The sequence below is a fragment of the Suncus etruscus genome, chromosome 3 (assembly GCF_024139225.1).
Source record: "Suncus etruscus isolate mSunEtr1 chromosome 3, mSunEtr1.pri.cur, whole genome shotgun sequence".
Classification (NCBI taxonomy): domain Eukaryota; kingdom Metazoa; phylum Chordata; class Mammalia; order Eulipotyphla; family Soricidae; genus Suncus; species Suncus etruscus.
The window spans coordinates 72,407,206-72,426,588 of NC_064850.1; the positions used below are offsets into that span (position 1 = coordinate 72,407,206).

Consider the following 19,383-nt stretch of genomic DNA (forward strand, 5'->3'; position numbering starts at 1 on the left):
TGTCTTGCACCTATAATCTCCTTTTTGATCTCCACCATTTCACATAGTCCCCTTGAGCCTGCCAGGAGTAACCCCATAGCATTTCAGGGTGTTAAGCCCCAACCCTCAGAAAATAAAATATAATAAAATAAATGTTGCTGCTTGGTACAAACATTTAATTGCTTACAGAACGTTGTCAATTGTGTTGATAACTGCTGTGGTACATCACAGAAAATACCAGCTGGTTAACATACAGCCCTTGTGTGCCGGAGTGCATGAATACCAGGGTTGGCCTCAAGCAGCAAGACTTCTTCAGAATCAGCCCTTTGTTGAGAGAGGGGTCTTGGCAGTTACCATGTTGATTAGGGCTGCAGCTAGTGTTTCCTTCTAGAATCTGGAGGAGGTGACTTGGGGGCTGACACCATCTAGAGATCACCTGTAATATGTGCTCAGAAACTGCTATCTCTATTCCTGGCTCAGCTCTTCAGAGTGCAAGTTAACTCATTTAATTTTGTTGAGTTTTTCTATTCTGTATGACAGGCCTGGGTCAGACAGTTTACAATTTTTTTGAGGGTGCTGGTGATAGACCGAAGTCAGTGGCAGTACTCAGGTGTTACTCCTGGCTCTGCACTCAGAAATCACTCCTTATTGGGGGAACCATATGGGGTGAAGGTGAACCTGTGGGCCTTGTACAAACACCTTGCCTGCTGTGCTATCTCTCTGGCCCCATTTTTTTTTTAAATTAAAAACAGACCATTACAAAGGTAATTAGTCCAGGGATTTAGCCAGCTCACCTTTCAATTCCACAGCTTCTGAGCTTCTTAATATGCTTTTGTATAAGTCTGCTGGCATTTGTATAGTTTGAATGGCTTTGAATGAAGCTCCACTCCCTCCCGAATTCCCTATAGTGGGCAAAGAGGCTCAAATTGTATTCTGGCTGCCATTTTGATGTCTTTTCCTGTTGAAGTGGAAGTGGAAAGGCATGCTTGGAAGGGTTTCAAGTTTTGTTGGGAGATCTTTGAGAGTTAAGACACCTGGCTGATACCATCCTTGTACTTTGGACTTTGCATTAACAATGTGTCTTCAGAGAATTGCTCCTGCTACAGACTATTATTGCATTTGATAATATTGATCTGATTGATTGGTATTCCCCTCCTCCTGTTGCAGAAAATGGTAACACAATTGTTTGCCCTGCACAGACACTTAGTTCTCAAACATCCTTTAGAAATTGGGGTTATCTGGGCTTTGTGGGAGATGCTTCTCTGCTCTGCATTGTTGAAGGGAACAACACATCTTGGAACTAACTGCCCCATGCATATGCTAATCTTGCACAGAAAAGAACTCTTTGTTAAGTCCTGATGCTGGAAGCCTGCAGGAGATAGGAATTGAAAGGATGTCAAGTCCTGTTAACTAGGCCCCCAAATAACTCAAATGCCTGTTTTCTTTGGGTGTATAGTTCCAGTCTCTGCACCTGGGAATGAAAGTGACCTGTGTATTTTGTGCAAAAACAAATCAGACTCTGTTCCTGCTTCTGTGTGTGTGTGAGTCAGCTTCCCTGTTGAAGTGGCTGAAATTCCTTTTTTGGATCTTAAATTGCAGTGCTCTTGGGAAGAACATTCTATCTTTTTTTCAACAATAAATGAAAAAAATTCCAAAGAATTCTTTTATTATTGCTGTGGCAAATGTGATTTGCCTTTTAGGAAACCATGCTTTCAATAACTATAGGCACTCTTGGTCTTCTTGGTCTCCTTTATTTAGAATGACACATCAACTTTTATAAACACAGAATATACTAATAGAGTAACCTCAGGTTTTGCTCACATATCTATAACAGTCCTGATCAGTAGCTGTGTGGGAAGAAGAAAAGAAAACAACAACAAAAATCATGTCCATATGTAAACAGCTAACTCTTCTCTCAAAGTACAGACTAGGAAACAAATGGTGAGGCCCTGAAAAAGAGGCCAGTAGGCTTTGGGTGGTTTGACTGGCTCAGGTTTCTCTTTCGGTTCCTAAACCTTTATAAATGTTTGACATCAAAGCCTTTAGCAGAGATGAATTAAAGGGAATGAAAAGCCTTGTAGGTATCACCTTCCTAAAACAGCTATCACATTCAGGTTAGGTTTTCGGGTGTACAAAGAGAGCTTGGAAGAAATTTTTCTTCTTTTATTTTTCTTTTGTTTTACAGAGTAATTCCCTCTTAGTTCCAGACAGTCTAAGAGGCACAGATAAACGCCGAAATGGGCCTGAATTTTCCAATGACATCAAGAAAAGAAAGTTGGATGATAAGGATTCCAGCCACTATGTAAGTACGTGAAGGACTTGGAATATTTGTTTCCTTGCTCGCTTTTTTTTTTTCCTTGTTCACCTTTTAAGTGAGCATACAAGTTTCCTCTAAGACCTAAGTAATAATTCCACTTTGCTTAAAATAATACTAGAAGACAATAGATGGGGCCTGAGTGATAGGACAGTGAGGAGGGCGCTATTACTGCATGCTACTGACTGAGTTCCATCCCTGGCTCCCCACACGGTTCACCAAGCCTGCCAGGAATGATCCCTAAGTACTGGAGTAAGCCTTGATCACTGATACGTGTGACCAAAAAAACAAAATTAATAATAAAGCATTAGAATCTCACACTAGACTATTAATTCTCTTTAAGACAGTAAATTATGTTCCTATATGTCAGAATTACATCTGAAGCTTTTAGCTTTAGTTACTCATCATTCAGGGTTGGTATTTGAACAAGAATCTGCATTTTCATTTTGTGAGCCCTCCAAATTTGATAACCTGCTCTGCTTTTAAAATATCCGGAGTCTGAGTGTTGCTTTCCCAAACGCTTTTTTTGATATTCTTCTTTTGGTACAGACTTGTGTTAGATTTTAAGGCATGGACTTACATACAGTTTAGTAATGGTGAATAATTTAGTGATACAAGTTCATGTTAAAAATGGAACATTAGGAGCCGGAGCGATAGCACAGTTGTAGGGTGTTTGCCTTGCACCCAACCGACCCAGAACAGACCTGGATCCAATCCCCAGCATCCCATATGGTCCTTTAAGCCAGGAGCGACTTTTGAGCACATAGCCAGGAGTAATAATCCCTGAGCATCACCAGGTGTGGCCCCAAAACAAAAACAAACTAAAAAGGAACATCTATGTTCCTTAGATGAGTGAGGTCACTTGAAAGGTTACTGGTGTGAGGACTCAACTTAGATCTAGCTAAACCTAGGCGAAGCAGATGGTTAATGGCTCTGGTCTGAGACTGTTAATATTGAAACTGACCCATGACTTGGAGTTTTCCTACTGTGTTTTCTGTGTATCTGTAGACATAAAGGAAAATAGATCTCAGAGTTGGGCCTATCCTTGTTCACCTTGACTCTTCCTATTGCTGACCTAATGTAGGCTATAGGACAGAGTGGACCATTTCTTACCTCCTGCAGGCTGACTCAAGCCTAGCAATAACAGTTAGTAATGATTTTTTGTTTTGTTTATGGGCCACACCCAGCAATGCCCAGGTATTACTCTTAGCTTTGCACTCAGGAATCACTCCTGGCAGGCTCACGGGACCTTATGGGATGCCTGAGATCAAATCAAAGTCTGCCACAAGCAAGGGAAATGCCCTATCTGCTGTACTATTCATCTGGCCACTAGTCACATTTCTTGAGCAAGAACTTGGGTTAGGTCAGAAACTGTGCTTCTCTGTGGTTATTTCATTTGACTTTTGAAATAACCCCATGAATTTTAAGAACCAAAAGCATCATCACTATATTAAAGATAAAGAAGCCAAAGCACCAAGTTAGAGTTCGTAACTGTTATATCAGAGGCCATCTCATCCCAGAATTGAATATTCTACTTGTGTCCTTGAATTCATCCTCATTTTGCAGATCCCAGGAATTCAAATTTAGATTCTCAGTTTTCTGTACCTTATTCCAAGTCATCCCCCCCCCCACACACACACACACGTGTTGATATTTGGCAACTCAGCCAAAAAAGTCAGTGTTAGAACCTGAAAATGTGGTTTCACATCAGGGGGTTTGAGGACCGCATATATGGTGCTGGGAATCTAACTGGACTCCATATACTAAGTATCTTAACCCATGTACTACCTCTCTTGTCCTCATCCCTAACCCTTTGAACTGTTATTAATATGATTTTGAATCAGTAGCTCTGCAAGGACCATCTTTTTAATTTGCTTGTATTAGTTTGTTTAATGTTTACTGTATAAGTCATTGAGGACAGTATATTAACATGGGATTGGAGAATCTCATCCACAGGCCCTAAACCTTATATATCATGGTAGGTTGATACTAGTCCCAGGACTGTTAATATTTGTGGACTGTTTCATATGCAATGCTAAGATTTAAACTATTAATGATCTCATGAATTCATATAATTCTTTGCTGTTTACTGTCTATTTGGTTTGTTTACAGTCTTGACCATTTTTTGATCAAATCTTAAAAAAAACTTTTTAACAACTAGCACTATCCTTGAATTTTTCACACATGGGAACATTTGTATTTTCTTATAGGGTTGCTAAAAGAAACAGATTTTCCTGTGTTTTATATTACACGAAAGTACTTGTTTTAATAGACCATGAATTATCTATGGTTCCTCATTTATTGTAATTTTATGTGTGGCTAGAGAGGTGCCCTGCACTTCTATAACAATGACTAAAGTTAACTATGGATCAAGTATACATTACTGAATAATTTAGGTTAGTGTGGGAAAAATTTTTAATTTCTCACATAAACCTATGCCATTAGTTGGCAGTAACAAGTAAAAGGATTTAAATGATAAATTTATGAACTTCCCATCCTATTTGATTGTTAGGACCCTTTGTAATATGCTACTTTTTCTGAACACCCATTGCATTACTCTGAACAGTACTTTGAAAGGTAATGAAAAGTCTTCCATTAAAAATAAATAAATAAAATAAAACCTTTTTTGCCTACTGTAAAAGTGAACAACTTTTGGGGAGTTTGTTTCCAAACTCAAATGCAACCTTCTCTTTCTCTTGTATGACAGTTGTGTGGTTTTCGTTGTTGTTGTTGCTATTGTTACTCTTTTGGGCTACACCAACTGATTGTTAAGGGTTACTCTTGACTCTGCATGCAGGAATTATTCCCAGCAATGATCAAAGGACCATATAGGATGGTTGGGGTTGAACCTGGGTCTGCTGCATGCAAGGTAAATACCCTACTCACTCTGCCATCGCTCCAGCCCTGAGCCAACCGTGTTTTCTGGTTTGGTTTTGGTTTGTGGGCCATACTCAATGGTGCTCAGATTTTAATACTAGCTCTACATTCAGGGGTCATTCCTGGCAGTACTCAGGAGACTATGGTGTTGGGGATCAAATTCACTTTGGCCACATGTAAGGCAAGTGTCCTACTGTCTCCGACCCCAGACTGTGACTTTTTATGAAACAGCATTCCAAGCCCTTTGGGATGCCAGTGTTTTTGTATTTTTATCTTCTATCTCTAAAAATACAAGCTCATTGTGAAGTTAGATCTACCACATTTCAGCTAGTAGCTAGAATTGTTTTCAGTTTGCTTTGTTCCATTTATTTGGTTTTTGGAGCCACCTTTGTGTTGAGGATATAACTAGAGTTAGCCACTTAAAAGAAAAGTGCCTGCATCCTATTTTCTCTCCACTGCCTATCTGTTTTATGTTTTGTAGTTGTCCACTGACTCATTGATAATATGGTTTAAGGTTGTCTCAAATTAGCAATTATTCATGAGCATTCGATTGGTTGGCTGTTGTCAAATGATATACTTAGAAGCATGACATGAAAATTGTGCTTTTAATTTGGTGTTCAGAGGAAATTTCTGATTTATTCAAACGGAATCTGACATAAGATAATGCAGATGCCAGATTGTAAGAGAGGTTCAGAGATTATATATAGGCTAGGCGTTTGTTTGAGCCAGGTATTTGCAGCCTGAATGCAAGTTAAGTTTGGACTAATACTGTTGACCAGAATTCCTGCCCATTGGCTTTGTATAGGGATCCCTCCTGGGTAAAAAGAGATGATTGGATAAGAAGGTATTCATTCCCAGACCAAAACTATACTGAATCTAGAAAAATTTATCTGAAACCTTTTAATAAATGGCTTTTTTTTTTTGGCAGGACAGTGATGGTGACAAAAGTGACGACAACCTAGTTGTGGATGTGTCTAACGAGGTAACCATTGTCTAGTCAGGTTTCATTTCAGAGTGAGAGTGAAGCCATGCTGCACTGCCTGTGTACACTCCCCTTCCCCATCTCCATCATTTGGTCTGTTATAACTTGTGACTTGGTCTTGTAACCTCATGTTGTTTTTTATGGAGTTTTTTAAATCAAAACAAATAGACTTTTTGATTTAATTTATTTAAAATTTTTAATTAAAGCATTGAAATTTACAAAGTTATTCAAACTACAATATTACAGCCACAATCCCACCACCAATATCATTCTCCTTCACTGTTCCTTGATTCTTTCCATACCTCTCCCCCCAGCCATTTTGATAGGCACTATTTTTTTAAACTACTTTATTTAAACATGATAGTTACAAAGTAGTTTATAACACAGTTGGTTATTTTTATTTTCACAGTTACAAAGTTGTTCATGATTGAGTTTCAGTCATACAATGTACAACTCCCTTCACTAGTGCACCACATTTCCCTAGTTTCCCTTCTGTCCTCTCTATCATTTTTTGTGCATTCCTTCCTTCTTCTTTCTCCCTCTCACTCTCTCCCTCCCTGCAAGACACTGATTTGCTATATTATTACTAAAGGGGTATCATGCATATCATTCTCTCTTCTTTCAGCACCCAGTTCCTGTGATTATTTCCAATTATCATCGTCTCTTCTCTGCTCGACACCTATCTTGACATCTATCCTCTATTATTTGTCATCTGTCTGTCTCCCCTCCACTCTTTCTTTTCTTCTCCTCACTATACATAAGAGCCAAGAATGTTCTAGGCAACTCCCCTATTTAATCATTGCATTCCCTCATGTAGTTATTCTAAATTTGTCATATAAGTGATATCATACTGTATTTTTCTTCTGACTTTCTTTAATGTGATACTAACATGGCTTTTTAATTCCTTCAAAAATATCTTAATTAATTTGGATTTGTCATCTGGGTTCCTGGCAGTGCTCCCTTTCTTGGTGTGGTTCTTTGGTGAAGAGTGTTAGCGTGAGGAAGAATATGATTGTCTCTAGATTCCCCCCACTCATACACAAGAGGCTCCCCCTATGTATGGTGCTTTTATGAGTATATTGCATGGCTTATTCTGATCATTGTGCCCAGGTGGTTAGGTATGAGTCCTCAAATCTGAAGGGTTTCAGCTTTCTCCTTTAATTTGGACAAAACAGAAGGTATTGATGGAGGGTCTCTGAATTTTCTAAACACGTCATGAGAACTTTGTCTTGGTTTATTAAGGATCCGTCTTCTCCTCGAGCAAGCCCTGCTCATTCCCCCCGGGAAAATGGAATAGAAAAAAATCGTTTGATAAAGAAGGATGCTTCCAGCAGCCCAGCGTCCACGGCCTCCTCTGGAAGTTCTGCTTCTTTGAAGTCCAAAGAAATGAGTTTGGTGGGTAATAAGCACAGCCTCATGTCACTCTAGCATCGACCAGAGAACCCCCCTATCTGCACATATTTGGAAAATGGTCATTTGCAATTTAAGCATTTAAGAGTGGAATTCACCTTTCTGTATTTTGTCCCCATCTCAGAGTAGGTTTGCTTTCCACATTTCTTGGTCTGTTTGGGGCCCATAGTAGAGATCACGTGCTTCCTTGTCCTCTGCCTTCTCTAAGGGAGACATTCCTGGCATGGCTCTCTGAACCTGCCCAGTTGGCAGGCACTTTGCCCTCTGAGTTCTGAGAAGTCCTTGTTTTCTTAAGTGTCCATCTGCTTGGGTTTTAGATGATCAGTTCTGTGGAGTATGCTCGTATCTAGTTTTACTTACAATCTGATGATGCTCTGTGCTACCTGGAGAAGCCTAGGAGGAATGAGTGGGGACCTGGAGTGGGTGGTATGTCTGTATGTATAGTTCACCCCCATCCCATTACCAGTGAAGGTATCATCTCATAACTCCCACTAACCATGCCGCAGTAACCCTGCAATTCTTTTCAAAGTCCTCTTAGGCATGATTCAATTGAACCTATGCAGAGGAAAGCTTGAGGAATTGGCCAGCTTTTCTTAGCTCAGCAAATTGAATAACAGAGATCAGTGATCCTGTGTTCTTTGATGTGAGGACCATGCTTCTTGAGCTTAGATGTTTTAAAATTAATTGATTTTAGGGCTTGTCTCCATGTCTAGTGGTGCTCAGGGCTTATTCTTGGTTCTATGCTCAAAGAACCATGTGTAGTGTTGGGGATCAACCTGGGTCAGACACTTGCAGAGCTGGCACCTTGCTCTCTGTGCTGTGGTTCCGACCCTAGGCTGGGACTCAAAAGACTTCGTTTTGAGGACCTGTCTTACCTTCCAAGGGTCCCCCTCTGACTCATAATTGCCAAATACTGTTCTTTTAGTCACTTTTAGTCAAAGTGTTAGGGCTGACTCATAGACTCTTGTTTCTGAGCTGCCTACTTGCTTCTTATCCAACCCAGGGTCCTCTGTCCTCTGACCCTTGGTCTCAGTACCTCCACTGATAATTAGGGGTGAGCAGGGCCTTCTTTCTTGGCCCAGGTCCAGAGACCAACCACAAGGCTGGTGGAAAAATACATTTTAAAATAAAGTCTGTCGGGGAAGATTATGTTGTTTGTCTCCAGCTCAGGTTCTCATTCTGGCAGGAAGAGGAAAGGTCAACATTTCTCGCTCGCAAGTTAATGCTGTCAACATCGTGTGGATTTATGAAAATTGGCTGAGGGAGTTGCTCGATGGTGCCCCGCGTCCCAGCTGCTGTTGTGATAAATTGTGTAATATGGCTTGGATTAAAAATAATACTCATTTAATTTGTTTAATGATACCAGCATGAGAAAGCCAGCACGCCTGTTCTGAAATCCAGCACACCGACGCCACGAAGTGACCTGCCAACACCGGGAACCAGTGCCACACCAGGCCTCCGTCCAGGTCTCGGCAAGCCGCCAGCTATGGACCCCCTCGTGAACCAAGCGGGTAGCGTGTCATCTCTTACTGTGATTGGTTTGGCTTTCCCGAGGCCTCGCTTGCTGCTCCTCTTTTCCTCTCATGACGTAATTTCCCCCATGAATTTGAAATGCACTTTCCTGCCTGCCTTCCTCCTTATCTCTGGAAAGCTATGATAAGAAACAGATGTTTGTCCTCAGATTTCCAAGGCTGCACCCTGTTCTGTTCAATCTCCAACTGTTTACACTGGGCTTTGCTTTTATTTCCAAATCATCCAAATCTGGAGCCCTCAATAAAGTTCTTGATAATTATTCCACATGAAAGCTTGTTCCCAAGCCAACACTATGCTGAGCTGGCTAATACTGACTGACATGGCAGGCCTGTGGTTGTGTGCTTCTTGCATACTTCCGTGGGCCTAGTTTTTCTTTCCCTCCCTTGAGAACCGGTGGTCTTTCCTTCATAGATAATGGGAGAGCTTTATTGAGATACCAACCCACAAATAAATTCCTAGCTTCCCACTTTACCTTTCTTTCTGGAAAAGGGAAAATGTTCATGTCCCAAAATGATAGTCTTCCTCAACCCTGGCTTTGGTTTCCAGAAATCCAGGAGAAATCTTGGCTTTTATTTTAGAAAGCCTTCTGCAATGAAATTAGAGCTCCAGGTCATGCCTGGGCCTGAGCCCTTATGAATGGGATGCAATGATGCTGCTTAATTTCCTTCATCTTGGATCTGGGGGCCATCTGTGTCACAAGAGCCTGTGTACTTCCTTACAGCAGCTGGCCTGAGGACACCTCTGGCAGTGCCTGGCCCTTATCCTGCTCCCTTTGGGATGGTGCCCCACGCGGGCATGAACGGGGAGCTGACCAGCCCTGGAGCTGCCTATGCCGGCCTTCACAATATGTCCCCGCAGATGAGTGCAGCTGCTGCTGCCGCCGCTGTGGTGGCCTACGGGCGTTCCCCAATGGTAAGTGGGATGCCAGGGAAGAATGGGGACATCATGCCTGCTGAAGCTGGGATGGGCAGGGAGGTGAGGCAGACTCAGTGTTCCCACTGCGTGCTCTTCAAGAGCATGCTACTCCATTATGCCAGCCTAGCACATTCACTGGGTTTCTCGAAACAAACAAGAAATTTTTTTTTTTCTTGGAAGGTGTTGAAGTGACTCCGGTAGTACACAGATGCCTTTTCACTGTCCATCTTGAATCTGCTGCGTGCAAGGCAAACCCCCTACCGCTGTGCTATCTCTCCGCTCCTTTTTTGAGAGCTTTATTTTATTTTTTTCCTTTTTAGTTCTTTATTTTTTGTTATGTTTTTTTGGGGGGGAGCACACCCATTGATGCTCAGGGGTTACTCCTGGCTATGTTTTCAGAAATCACTCCTGGCTTGGGGGACCATATGGGACATGGGGGAATTGAGCCACAGTCTGTCCTAGGTTAGCGCTTGCAAGGCAGATGCCTAACTGTTAGGGCCACTGCTCCGGTCCCTCCTCTTTAGTTCTCATGGGGGTGGGGGGCGGACCCCAATGAATTGGAACTTTCTCTTCCCATGCTTTTACTCTTCAAACCAGTACTTAGATGTGAGAGGTGATTTTTAGTGGACATGCAGAAACACAAGAGCTTTGTGAAATTGTGGAGCAGGTTTTTCCTGAACTGCTTTGTGCCACTGTAAAGGCCTCCTTTTGAACTAGAATGATGCTAAAGAGCATTCTTACAGCAAATATGTGTAATGACTGAGCGCATCTAGGAAAATAAAATAGACCCTGTAGCAAATACAAGTTCCAAAATCAATTCTCTTGGCTCTTGAGCACATGTTATGTGCATTTCTCCCCATCTCTTCTCTTGAGAGAATATTACTTATTAGTGGTTTGAGACAGTGGTAAAAGTTTTTAGCCTTTACCCTTTTGTTGTACTAGTTGGAAAAGCCAAAAAATGGAAGGGAAAGAGCTTCAAGCTAAGGATGCTGAAGAGGGAAAGGTCTTTGGGTATTGATTACACAAAGTATATAATCCTTGTATTTGAAGATTATTTTGGACCAGGGGCATAGAAATGAGACTATTTTGCTCCCTCATGAGATTGGGGGCACTCACTTACAATGGAGATGACCATTGACATTTAGAGGGTAGAAGTCATTGATGCTGCTTTGCACAGTTGACTGCCCAGAACAGAGCTAAGAACTCTTTAGCCTTAAATGTCAGTAAAGCCAAGTCTGAGAAATCCTAAAACAACTGAATGATCCCAAGTTTACAGGAAGTTTCTCCCTAAGGAACTGTTTCTCAAAGCCATTGATCATACCTCAACTCTCTTTCCTCTTCCCACCTACTGAGATATCATATGATACTAAGGTGTGGTTTTTATATAGAGGGAATCAGGCAGGCACTTAGGTAACCCTGTTCAAATCAGCACTGCATGTGGTTCCTCATTATCAGGAGTTACTCCTCAGCACAAAGCCTGGATTAGTCCTAACAATGCCTGGCCTTGTCAAATTGTTCCCCCACTTCCATAAAAATTTGGTCATAATGCCTTTACGTTACTATACTTTTGTTAAGGTTGCCACATAATCCATCTGTTAATACTGCTTCTGAGACTAGTGAGCTCTAGTGGAAAGTTGTACAGATATTCACAGCGCACATCCCTTGCACACTTTCTTGCACACTTTCTAAATCTGGTGTGCTTTCTTCTGTTTCCAGGTTGGCTTTGACCCCCCACCGCACATGAGAGTCCCTACAATACCTCCAAACCTGGCTGGCATCCCAGGGGGGAAACCGTAAGTTCCTCCAAACTCCCAATTTTGTCTTGAAGGCAGTTACACAGTCTTTGATATTAATTGACTAGAATTCCAAAGGGATTCTTGGGCATTTCCAAGGAGATTTCTAGTGTGTTTTCTTGAAGAGAAGCAAAATAGACACCTTGTAAGTGTTGTGTACCATTGTCGTCTTCTTGCTGTGGGTAAAATCGTGCATGCAGTTATTTCTGGAGATAGTGAGGAGGAAGGAGGTAGGAAAAGAGAAGGTTGAGCCCTCCTTGCTTTGACCCTTCTTAACAAATCCTCTCTGCTATGCCTCTTGGAGATTTCCTGCAATGCTCTGTTGTGGGCACTGAACTGACTGGACCTCCTGAAATGGTTGAGATTTACAAAGTGTTGCCTTCATTTTGCTAACTGTCACTCATTTTGGTGAAGTTAAGTGTTGTGTGTAGGGTAAGTTCTATGGAATGCCATCTCCAAGGTTAACTGTCAAGCAAGATTCTGATGAATGTCTAACTCAGAGGTCCAAAATTATAAAACACAAAGCATTCAGAAATTGAAAAATACTGCTGACTATTTTATCCTCTTTAGTCAACTTAAAAATTATTGGCCTGTAACATTTATGATCAACAATAATGATCTTAGGTGGGTGTTCTTCCTTCCTGACTAAACCCCTTTTGGCTTTTCTTAGGATGGACAGAGGCTTTATGCCACTGCCAGCTTATTTTTTTTCCTGGAGATGCATGCCATAGGCATTTTATTTATTTTTGTTAAAGCTTTCTTTTGTCTCATGGCTGTACTCATTTCCACTATTCTGTGTGGTTCATTCAGCAGCTTGGGCATTCTGTGTTTTGATGGGATCTGAGTTTCATCTGAATCTGCAGCCTAAATAAAATGAAATTTCTCATCACCTCCCCTCGTGTGCTTTACAGGAACAGTTTCCCTAAATCATGTTATGCTTTTCATGTTATCATACCTATTGTATAGCAATTTGATTTGTGAGCCAAGGCTATTGTTGACCCTAGAAAATAGTAATGATGGTAAGAATCTGGGTGACACCTGGGTCAAGGAAGAGCCAGAATGGGCAGTTCTATTTACTTTCTTAACTGCTGCTGGAATACCCTTGACCATCTATATTTTCTTGGGTCTGCTCATCTGCCTGCCCCTGAGTAGCTATTGTGCATCCCACTGATGGTGAGTAGATAAAAGACACCTGATAATTTTGTGTTAGAAACAACGGTAACTGCAACCAATGAATCTTCTGGGAAATTATCATTCAGTATGGTTCAATTCTGATGGACTTTATATAGTCCAACATAGTCAGGTAAGGATACATGTTCAGCAAACAAAATTTCTTCCTTACTAGGTATATGAAGCACATCATGAGCTGGGCTGGAGGTGGGGTGCATGACACATGCTATTGACTATAGTACTGCCTTCATACAGAGTCATGCTCAGACACCAAATGGTTAATGTTTTATTTTGTTTTGTTTTGTCTTGGGTCCACATCCAGGCATCCTAGGGCTTACTACTCCTGGCTCTGTTCTTGGGAATCACTCTTAGTAGGTTTGGGAGACTTGATAGGGTACTGGAGATCAAAGCTGGGTTGACCATGTGCAGGGCAGGCCCTAACCTGCAGTTCTACCACTTTGGCCCCAACTGTTTTTTATGTGGTTTAAACTAGTGGTTCCTAATTTATTTGCAGAAAGATGTTACTCAGCACTCTGGTGGCAATTTAGCTCTCTAGTGTCTTGGAGCAAACAAATAGTACTCAGTTGCTGGTTGCACCCCAGACTACTACCAGCCTTCTAGATTGACCATATTGATGCCTTTAAACTAAACCCAAGATATTTGTTTTTATGACCCTTGAGCTCCCCAGGATTTTTTTGTGTTTGGCACTATCCCTATGTCAGGTATGATGACTGGCCTGGGAGAGGGATAATGGACATAGAGGCAGAGTGTGACATATACACCCAAGGGTGATTGTCTTCTCTTGGTTTATGAACTGGACCAGTAATCGGTCCCCTAATGGCTTAATTTTACCTTTTCCAAATCTCTTTCAAGTCAAGTTAGAGGTGAGTCTCATTGTGTAAAATTCAAATGAATGAAGATTAGAAGGAAAAGTGGACTTTCCAAGTGTTTGCTGTGCCATGGTCATAAATCTTGATTTTTTTTTTTTTTTTTTTTTTTTGCCTCTCATATTCATGAAGTCTGCTTGTTTGGAAAAGTATTACTCCTCTTAATACTAGTATTAGTCTCTTAACACTTCTGGGGCAAGAGTATATGTTTCTTACCACAACAATACGAAGAACAAGGAAATGGTACAGAATGCTAGCTAGTACTGTATAAATTTTTTCTGAATGGGCCAACTCATCCGACTGTAGTAAATATTTGCCAACTGTGCTTTGAGCATCACTGGCCTGTGACACACAAGAGAAATTGAGACAGGAATGTCCAGAGTAGGGTGGACAATTTGATACAGGCACGTGCCATTTGTAAGAGTCGCTCTGTGAGAAATAATATGGGTAGCTAAGACTATTAAGATTGCAGAAGAATAGCCTATAGGCCTATTCCCTGCACTGGGCATGCTCCCAAAAAGGTGTTTGTCTTCCCTGCCTGGTGGCAGGATTGAAGATGTGGTGCACATATTAAAGAAAAAGAAATGCTGTGGCTAAATGTGTTGTGAGGAGAAATAGGAAGACTGAACAGGAGACAAACATTCAGTGTCTAGTGAGTGTCAGGGAGGCTGTTGTGTGGCAGTAAATGCAGGAAGTGTTTGGTATTCTGGCAGAGGGAATTCAGGTGAAGGAGTGGTGTGCTCCGGTTCCTGTACTGTGGGGCTGGAGAGATCCACATGGGGACCTTGGGATGGCCAGAAAACAAAAATATTGGAGAGGCCTTGACTGGACCCTTCATATTTACCATGCTCCCCCAGAGGGAGTGTCTATAAGGAGTGTCTTTCTGCTGTTGTACTGGGCCCTGGGACATCCTGAGCAGTTCCTCTTTCCCAATGGTTTGAAAACCATTCTGACCCTTGATCTCAGAGATGTCATACTGAAATTTCTGCTTATCAGAAATGGTTGTTGCCTCCCTTCATTTCCCCTTCCCCGGTACCCTTGGATCCCTAATCCATCATGCTCTGGACAACTCTGGAACTCCTTGGAGACCTTTGTGCCCTGCTGCTGGCATTCCTGTTGTGCTGTAGCTGTTCCCACACCATCTGCTCACTACAAGTCTCTAGGCAGATCCTTGCCTCCTGCCCTTTGTGCCAGATTTTATGGAAACTTGCTGTACACCATTAGGGGACCCTGTTGGGAGTTACAGCTTGATGGAGAAACTTAAGCATTAATCCCCCAAATATCATTGAGATAACAATGCTTTCCTGAAAGCCCAGCCTGGTCTTGGAGAGTAAAGGGAGCGTTCTCAGAAGTATCTCCCATTGCAATGATCCTGGAAGGATGGTCAGTGCAGATACCTCCCTGCAGATAGCAGGTATTTTCAGTGTTCTTGGAATAAAAGAGGGCTATGTGCCCTAGTTTCAGTTGGTCTTAATGTTGAGGTGATTTAAAATTTCCATAGGGTTTCCCCACAGATCTGGTTGTCTTTCCCCTTTTTCTCACCACTGTCAAAGGCACTGTCCCCACCCTCAAACCTCAAACTTAAGCCTTGGATGATGATGATGATGATGATGATGATGATGATGATGATGATTATTTTGGTTTTTAAGTCACACCTGGCAGCACTCAGGTGTTACTCCTGGCTCTACGCTCAGAAATCGCTCCTGGCACACTCGGGTGCTAGGATTCGAACCACCGACCTTCTGCATGAAAGGCAAACGCCTTACCTCCATGCTATATCTCCGGCCCCAGATTATTTCTTTTTTAACTCCTATTTTCACCTTAGTCTTATTTGTTGGAGTTCTCCCCTTATAACTCTTCCCTCTTCGTTCCCCACTGCTTCCCTTCCCTTTCTCCTCCCTCTTAGGAGATACACATTTTAGATTTCAGAGTTCAATTGAACTTTTTTTTGCTATATACTAAACCAAAATGTTTTTTGAAGCCCTCAAGGCAAGTTTTAATTGATTGTATTTGGTCAGCTTAATTGCAGCTTATTTCTAGTTTGTGGAAAGTGATTCCCCCCAGCTTTGTGAATGGAGGGGTGTTTAGTCAGGTGGTATCATTTTGTGGTTATCCCCTCCCCATCTCACTCCCACTATATTTTCCTGGTATAGAACAGGTTGCTCCCATAAATATTACAGAATTGTGCTTTTCCTTCTATGCATACTATCACAGAGTGCTCAGTAATAATCTTGATTAAAAATAGTTTGGTCCTACACATGGCAATGCATGGAGCTCTCTTCCTGGCTCTGTGGGGATCACTTGCATTGGTGCTTAGAGGGACAAACCAGACTAGTGACAGGGATGGAATTGGGACCCACACAATGCCAAGCATATGCACTAATTCTTTGAGCTTTCTCTGCAACCCCAGACTAATAACAGCTTGGTTTAAGACTCCAAGTTTGTTCCAAGTTCCTTCACCCTATGCTTTTGTGCCAGACATGCAATTGAGAATCTTCCACCCACTTGTTTAGTGTTTAAATAAGTCTTCAAAGTACCTTTTTGAGTTATAACCTAAAGGGAAAAGAAGATCTTACTGATATTTGAAAATATCCTAGAAAAACATGTTTTTATGAGTACGTAATGAGTAGAGACCATCCCTTGGCTTTTAGCCATTTCCACTACCCACAGCTACCAGACTTTCTCAGTTTCTGATTTTGTTTCCTCTTACCTCTCTCAACCTAAATTTTCTAGATTCCACAGCAGAATTCCATATTTAGTGGGCTTCAAAATCTAGTCCTCTTTTCTCTGGCTCCAATATTTTGGTGTTTAGCATAGCATATCTGTTTTGTGCCTGTTTCAGCCTCTCTTCTGAATTTCTATCTCATGGTAATGGGAGCTTGGAGCTTATTTCTTTAGGTGGTCTTGAGCTTGCTTTTCATGTGAATTTTCTGTTGTGTTGTCAGTTGTCCCTCCCTTCATTTCTCCCTGTCCCTTGCCACATGTTCAGGAATAGCTTATAATAATACATGCTTTGTTTATTTAGGAGTATAGAGTGTCTATTTCTTTTGCTAATGCCATTTTCTTGTGATTGATTCCTTCCTAGAATTTTAAAATTGAGCCTTGAAACACAGAACCCGTATTTCACTATAATTATCACCATATTTAAAGCATATATTCATGGCTATTCCACACATCTTAGTGGTTTACCAAAGGCAGTTTAGTTGTCAATTATTTTCTTTTTATTCTTGTTTTGGTGTCAGACCCAGTGTTACTTAGGGCTTACTCCTGATTCTACACTCAGGAATCACTCCTAGTGTTGCTTGGGGGACCTTACAGAATACCAAGGATAGAAGAAGCTGGGTGGGTCTACATGTAAGGCAAGCTCTACTCTACTCTGGCCTCAAAGGTTTTTTAAGTAATACAATTTTTAATAAGTCTTTATTATAACACCATGGTTTACCAAGTTTATAATGCAGTTTCAAGCATTCAATGTTCAAACACCAATCCCACCACCAGTGTGACCTTCTCTCCACCAGTGACCCGTTTCCCACTCACTACCCCACCCTACCCCTTTACAGGTACAAACAAATTTACATCTATTGTTTATTACAATAAAAACTAAATTGAATTATCAAAACCTAAGCACCTGGCTCACATTATTGGTAGGACTGGGCTTCTGAAGGCTAGTGGCTGAGGCATGGTGGGGACTGTTGGAGGGAGGGGTCATTAACAAGTGGTCAGGGTCTACAACCTACCCGTAGGTTCCCTGTGTCCCTGGCTCACTAAAATAGGGTTCGTAAAGTTTGGTTGACCAGGGTTTTGGGGGATTGCTCCAGGCCACCTTAGTGGCTGTATGGGGCTTCTTTATGGCAGAGGCATGGAGGGGGCTGGTGGGGCCAGGGACCCTTTCTTCTTATTTTTTTATGTTCATTTAAAGAAGTTTTGCATCTGTCTTTTTCAAAATGTCATGTTTACTTCTAAATATGGTAACAAAAACCTCTTCTTAAAGTTCAGAAATTTTTAGCTTATAATTTCATTCTCACTAATGCCTCTATTGATGTAGAAATCTTGTTTTCTAAATGGGGTAGGAATTACAGCAGATATACGTATTTGTTCATTGGGAAGAAACCAGGATGCCAAACTGGAAAATCCTGGCAAGAGAAATAAAGGATTTTGGAGGACAGGGAGAAGCCAATAGGCTTGTGTGGATGATTTGGGTGAGGGAGGCCTGAATTTGCTCCCTAGATCTGTCAATAGTAGCCCAGAAGTGCCCCCTAACTCCCCTTTTCAAACCAAAGTAAAAAAAAAAAATGAAAGGAGTAGTGCACGATCCTATAAGCGATGTTAAAGAAAGACTTGGGTTTTTTTGTTTGGTTGGTTGGATGTTTGGTTGTTTGGTTTTTTGGCCACACCTGGTGACACACAAGGGTTACTCCTATCTATTTGCTCAGAAATTGCTCCTGGCTTGGGGGACCAAATGGGATTCTGAGGGATAGAACCCCACGGTCCATCCTAGGCTAGCGTGGACAAGGCAGTTGCCTTACCACTTGCTCCACTGCTCCAGCCCTGATAAAGAAGTTTTATATCAAGTAAATGACTCATGTTTAATTTGAAATCACAGGTCTCTGGTTTTTGTTCTTTAGACTAGTATCAGCTGTGTTCAGGAGGTACTCCTACTTGGTGATCAGGAATCATTCCCAGTCTTGCTTATTGGGGGTAAATTGGGGCTATGTGATGGTGTAGATCAATACTGGGCCTCTTTCATGCTCCAGCTTACTGAGTCATTCTTCTCTTCTCCCACCCCCAGTTCTGGCTCTGATTTTCCTAGGACCCTAAAATCCCCAGTCACCAACTTCACCATATGAGCATTATATAGCATGTAAGAGTGTCCCCCACAATCTCCATTTAGATGTTCTTCTTCTGTTCTTTAGATGGGCTTGTGGATTTAGCCTGGTCTCCATGGCTCTGATGATACTAGCACTGTTTATGTTCCCTTTCTGAGCCAGGTTCCCTGTCTCCCTCCTGCAGTATCTAAAGGAACTTGTGACAGTCCCATTCCTTTGGCCACTCTCACCATGATTAGAATTGTGCTGCTACTGCTTCTTAATAGCTGGGGTGGCCACTTATCTGCTCCCAGACTTCTCCCTGAACACAGGATCCACAACAAGTCTAGATTGTGCTTCAGACTTTTCTGGAAGCACTTTACTGTGCTCCTCACTTCATTTACTCATCATTTATACATCTCAACTGTGGAGGGAATTTTTTGTCAGGATGCATTGTAAAAATAGGGACATGAGACCCAATGAAGGGCCAATGAAGCTGAGGTCCCACAGCTAGTTAATGACTGAAGTGAAGCCCTAACCAGTGCCATACCTTTCAGCATTGAGTGCTTGGGAAAGACTTGCATCCTACTGACTCAGAGGGGTAGTGGGCTTCATTCTTCTACTCAGTAGCTTTCTTTTACTTTTTAGTTCGATCCAAATTGACACTCAGGTACTGTTCTTTTTCCCTGTTGGGGAAGTTGTTGCTTACCTCTCTGGT

The 19,383-nt window shown here is 41.7% G+C and overlaps 1 protein-coding gene across 2 annotated transcripts in view; it reads left to right on the top strand.

The window, feature by feature from the left end:
* The window catches only part of TLE1 (TLE family member 1, transcriptional corepressor), a 105,752-nt gene that overhangs the window by 65,526 nt on the left and 20,843 nt on the right, over positions 1-19,383 (top strand). For both annotated transcript variants that reach the window (XM_049770569.1, XM_049770570.1), the window contains exons 9-14: positions 2,165-2,281; positions 6,099-6,152; positions 7,395-7,547; positions 8,929-9,073; positions 9,817-10,007; positions 11,727-11,803. In XM_049770569.1, coding sequence (XP_049626526.1) covers positions 2,165-2,281; positions 6,099-6,152; positions 7,395-7,547; positions 8,929-9,073; positions 9,817-10,007; positions 11,727-11,803 — 737 coding nt within the window. The remainder of the gene's footprint in view (positions 1-2,164; positions 2,282-6,098; positions 6,153-7,394; positions 7,548-8,928; positions 9,074-9,816; positions 10,008-11,726; positions 11,804-19,383) is intronic.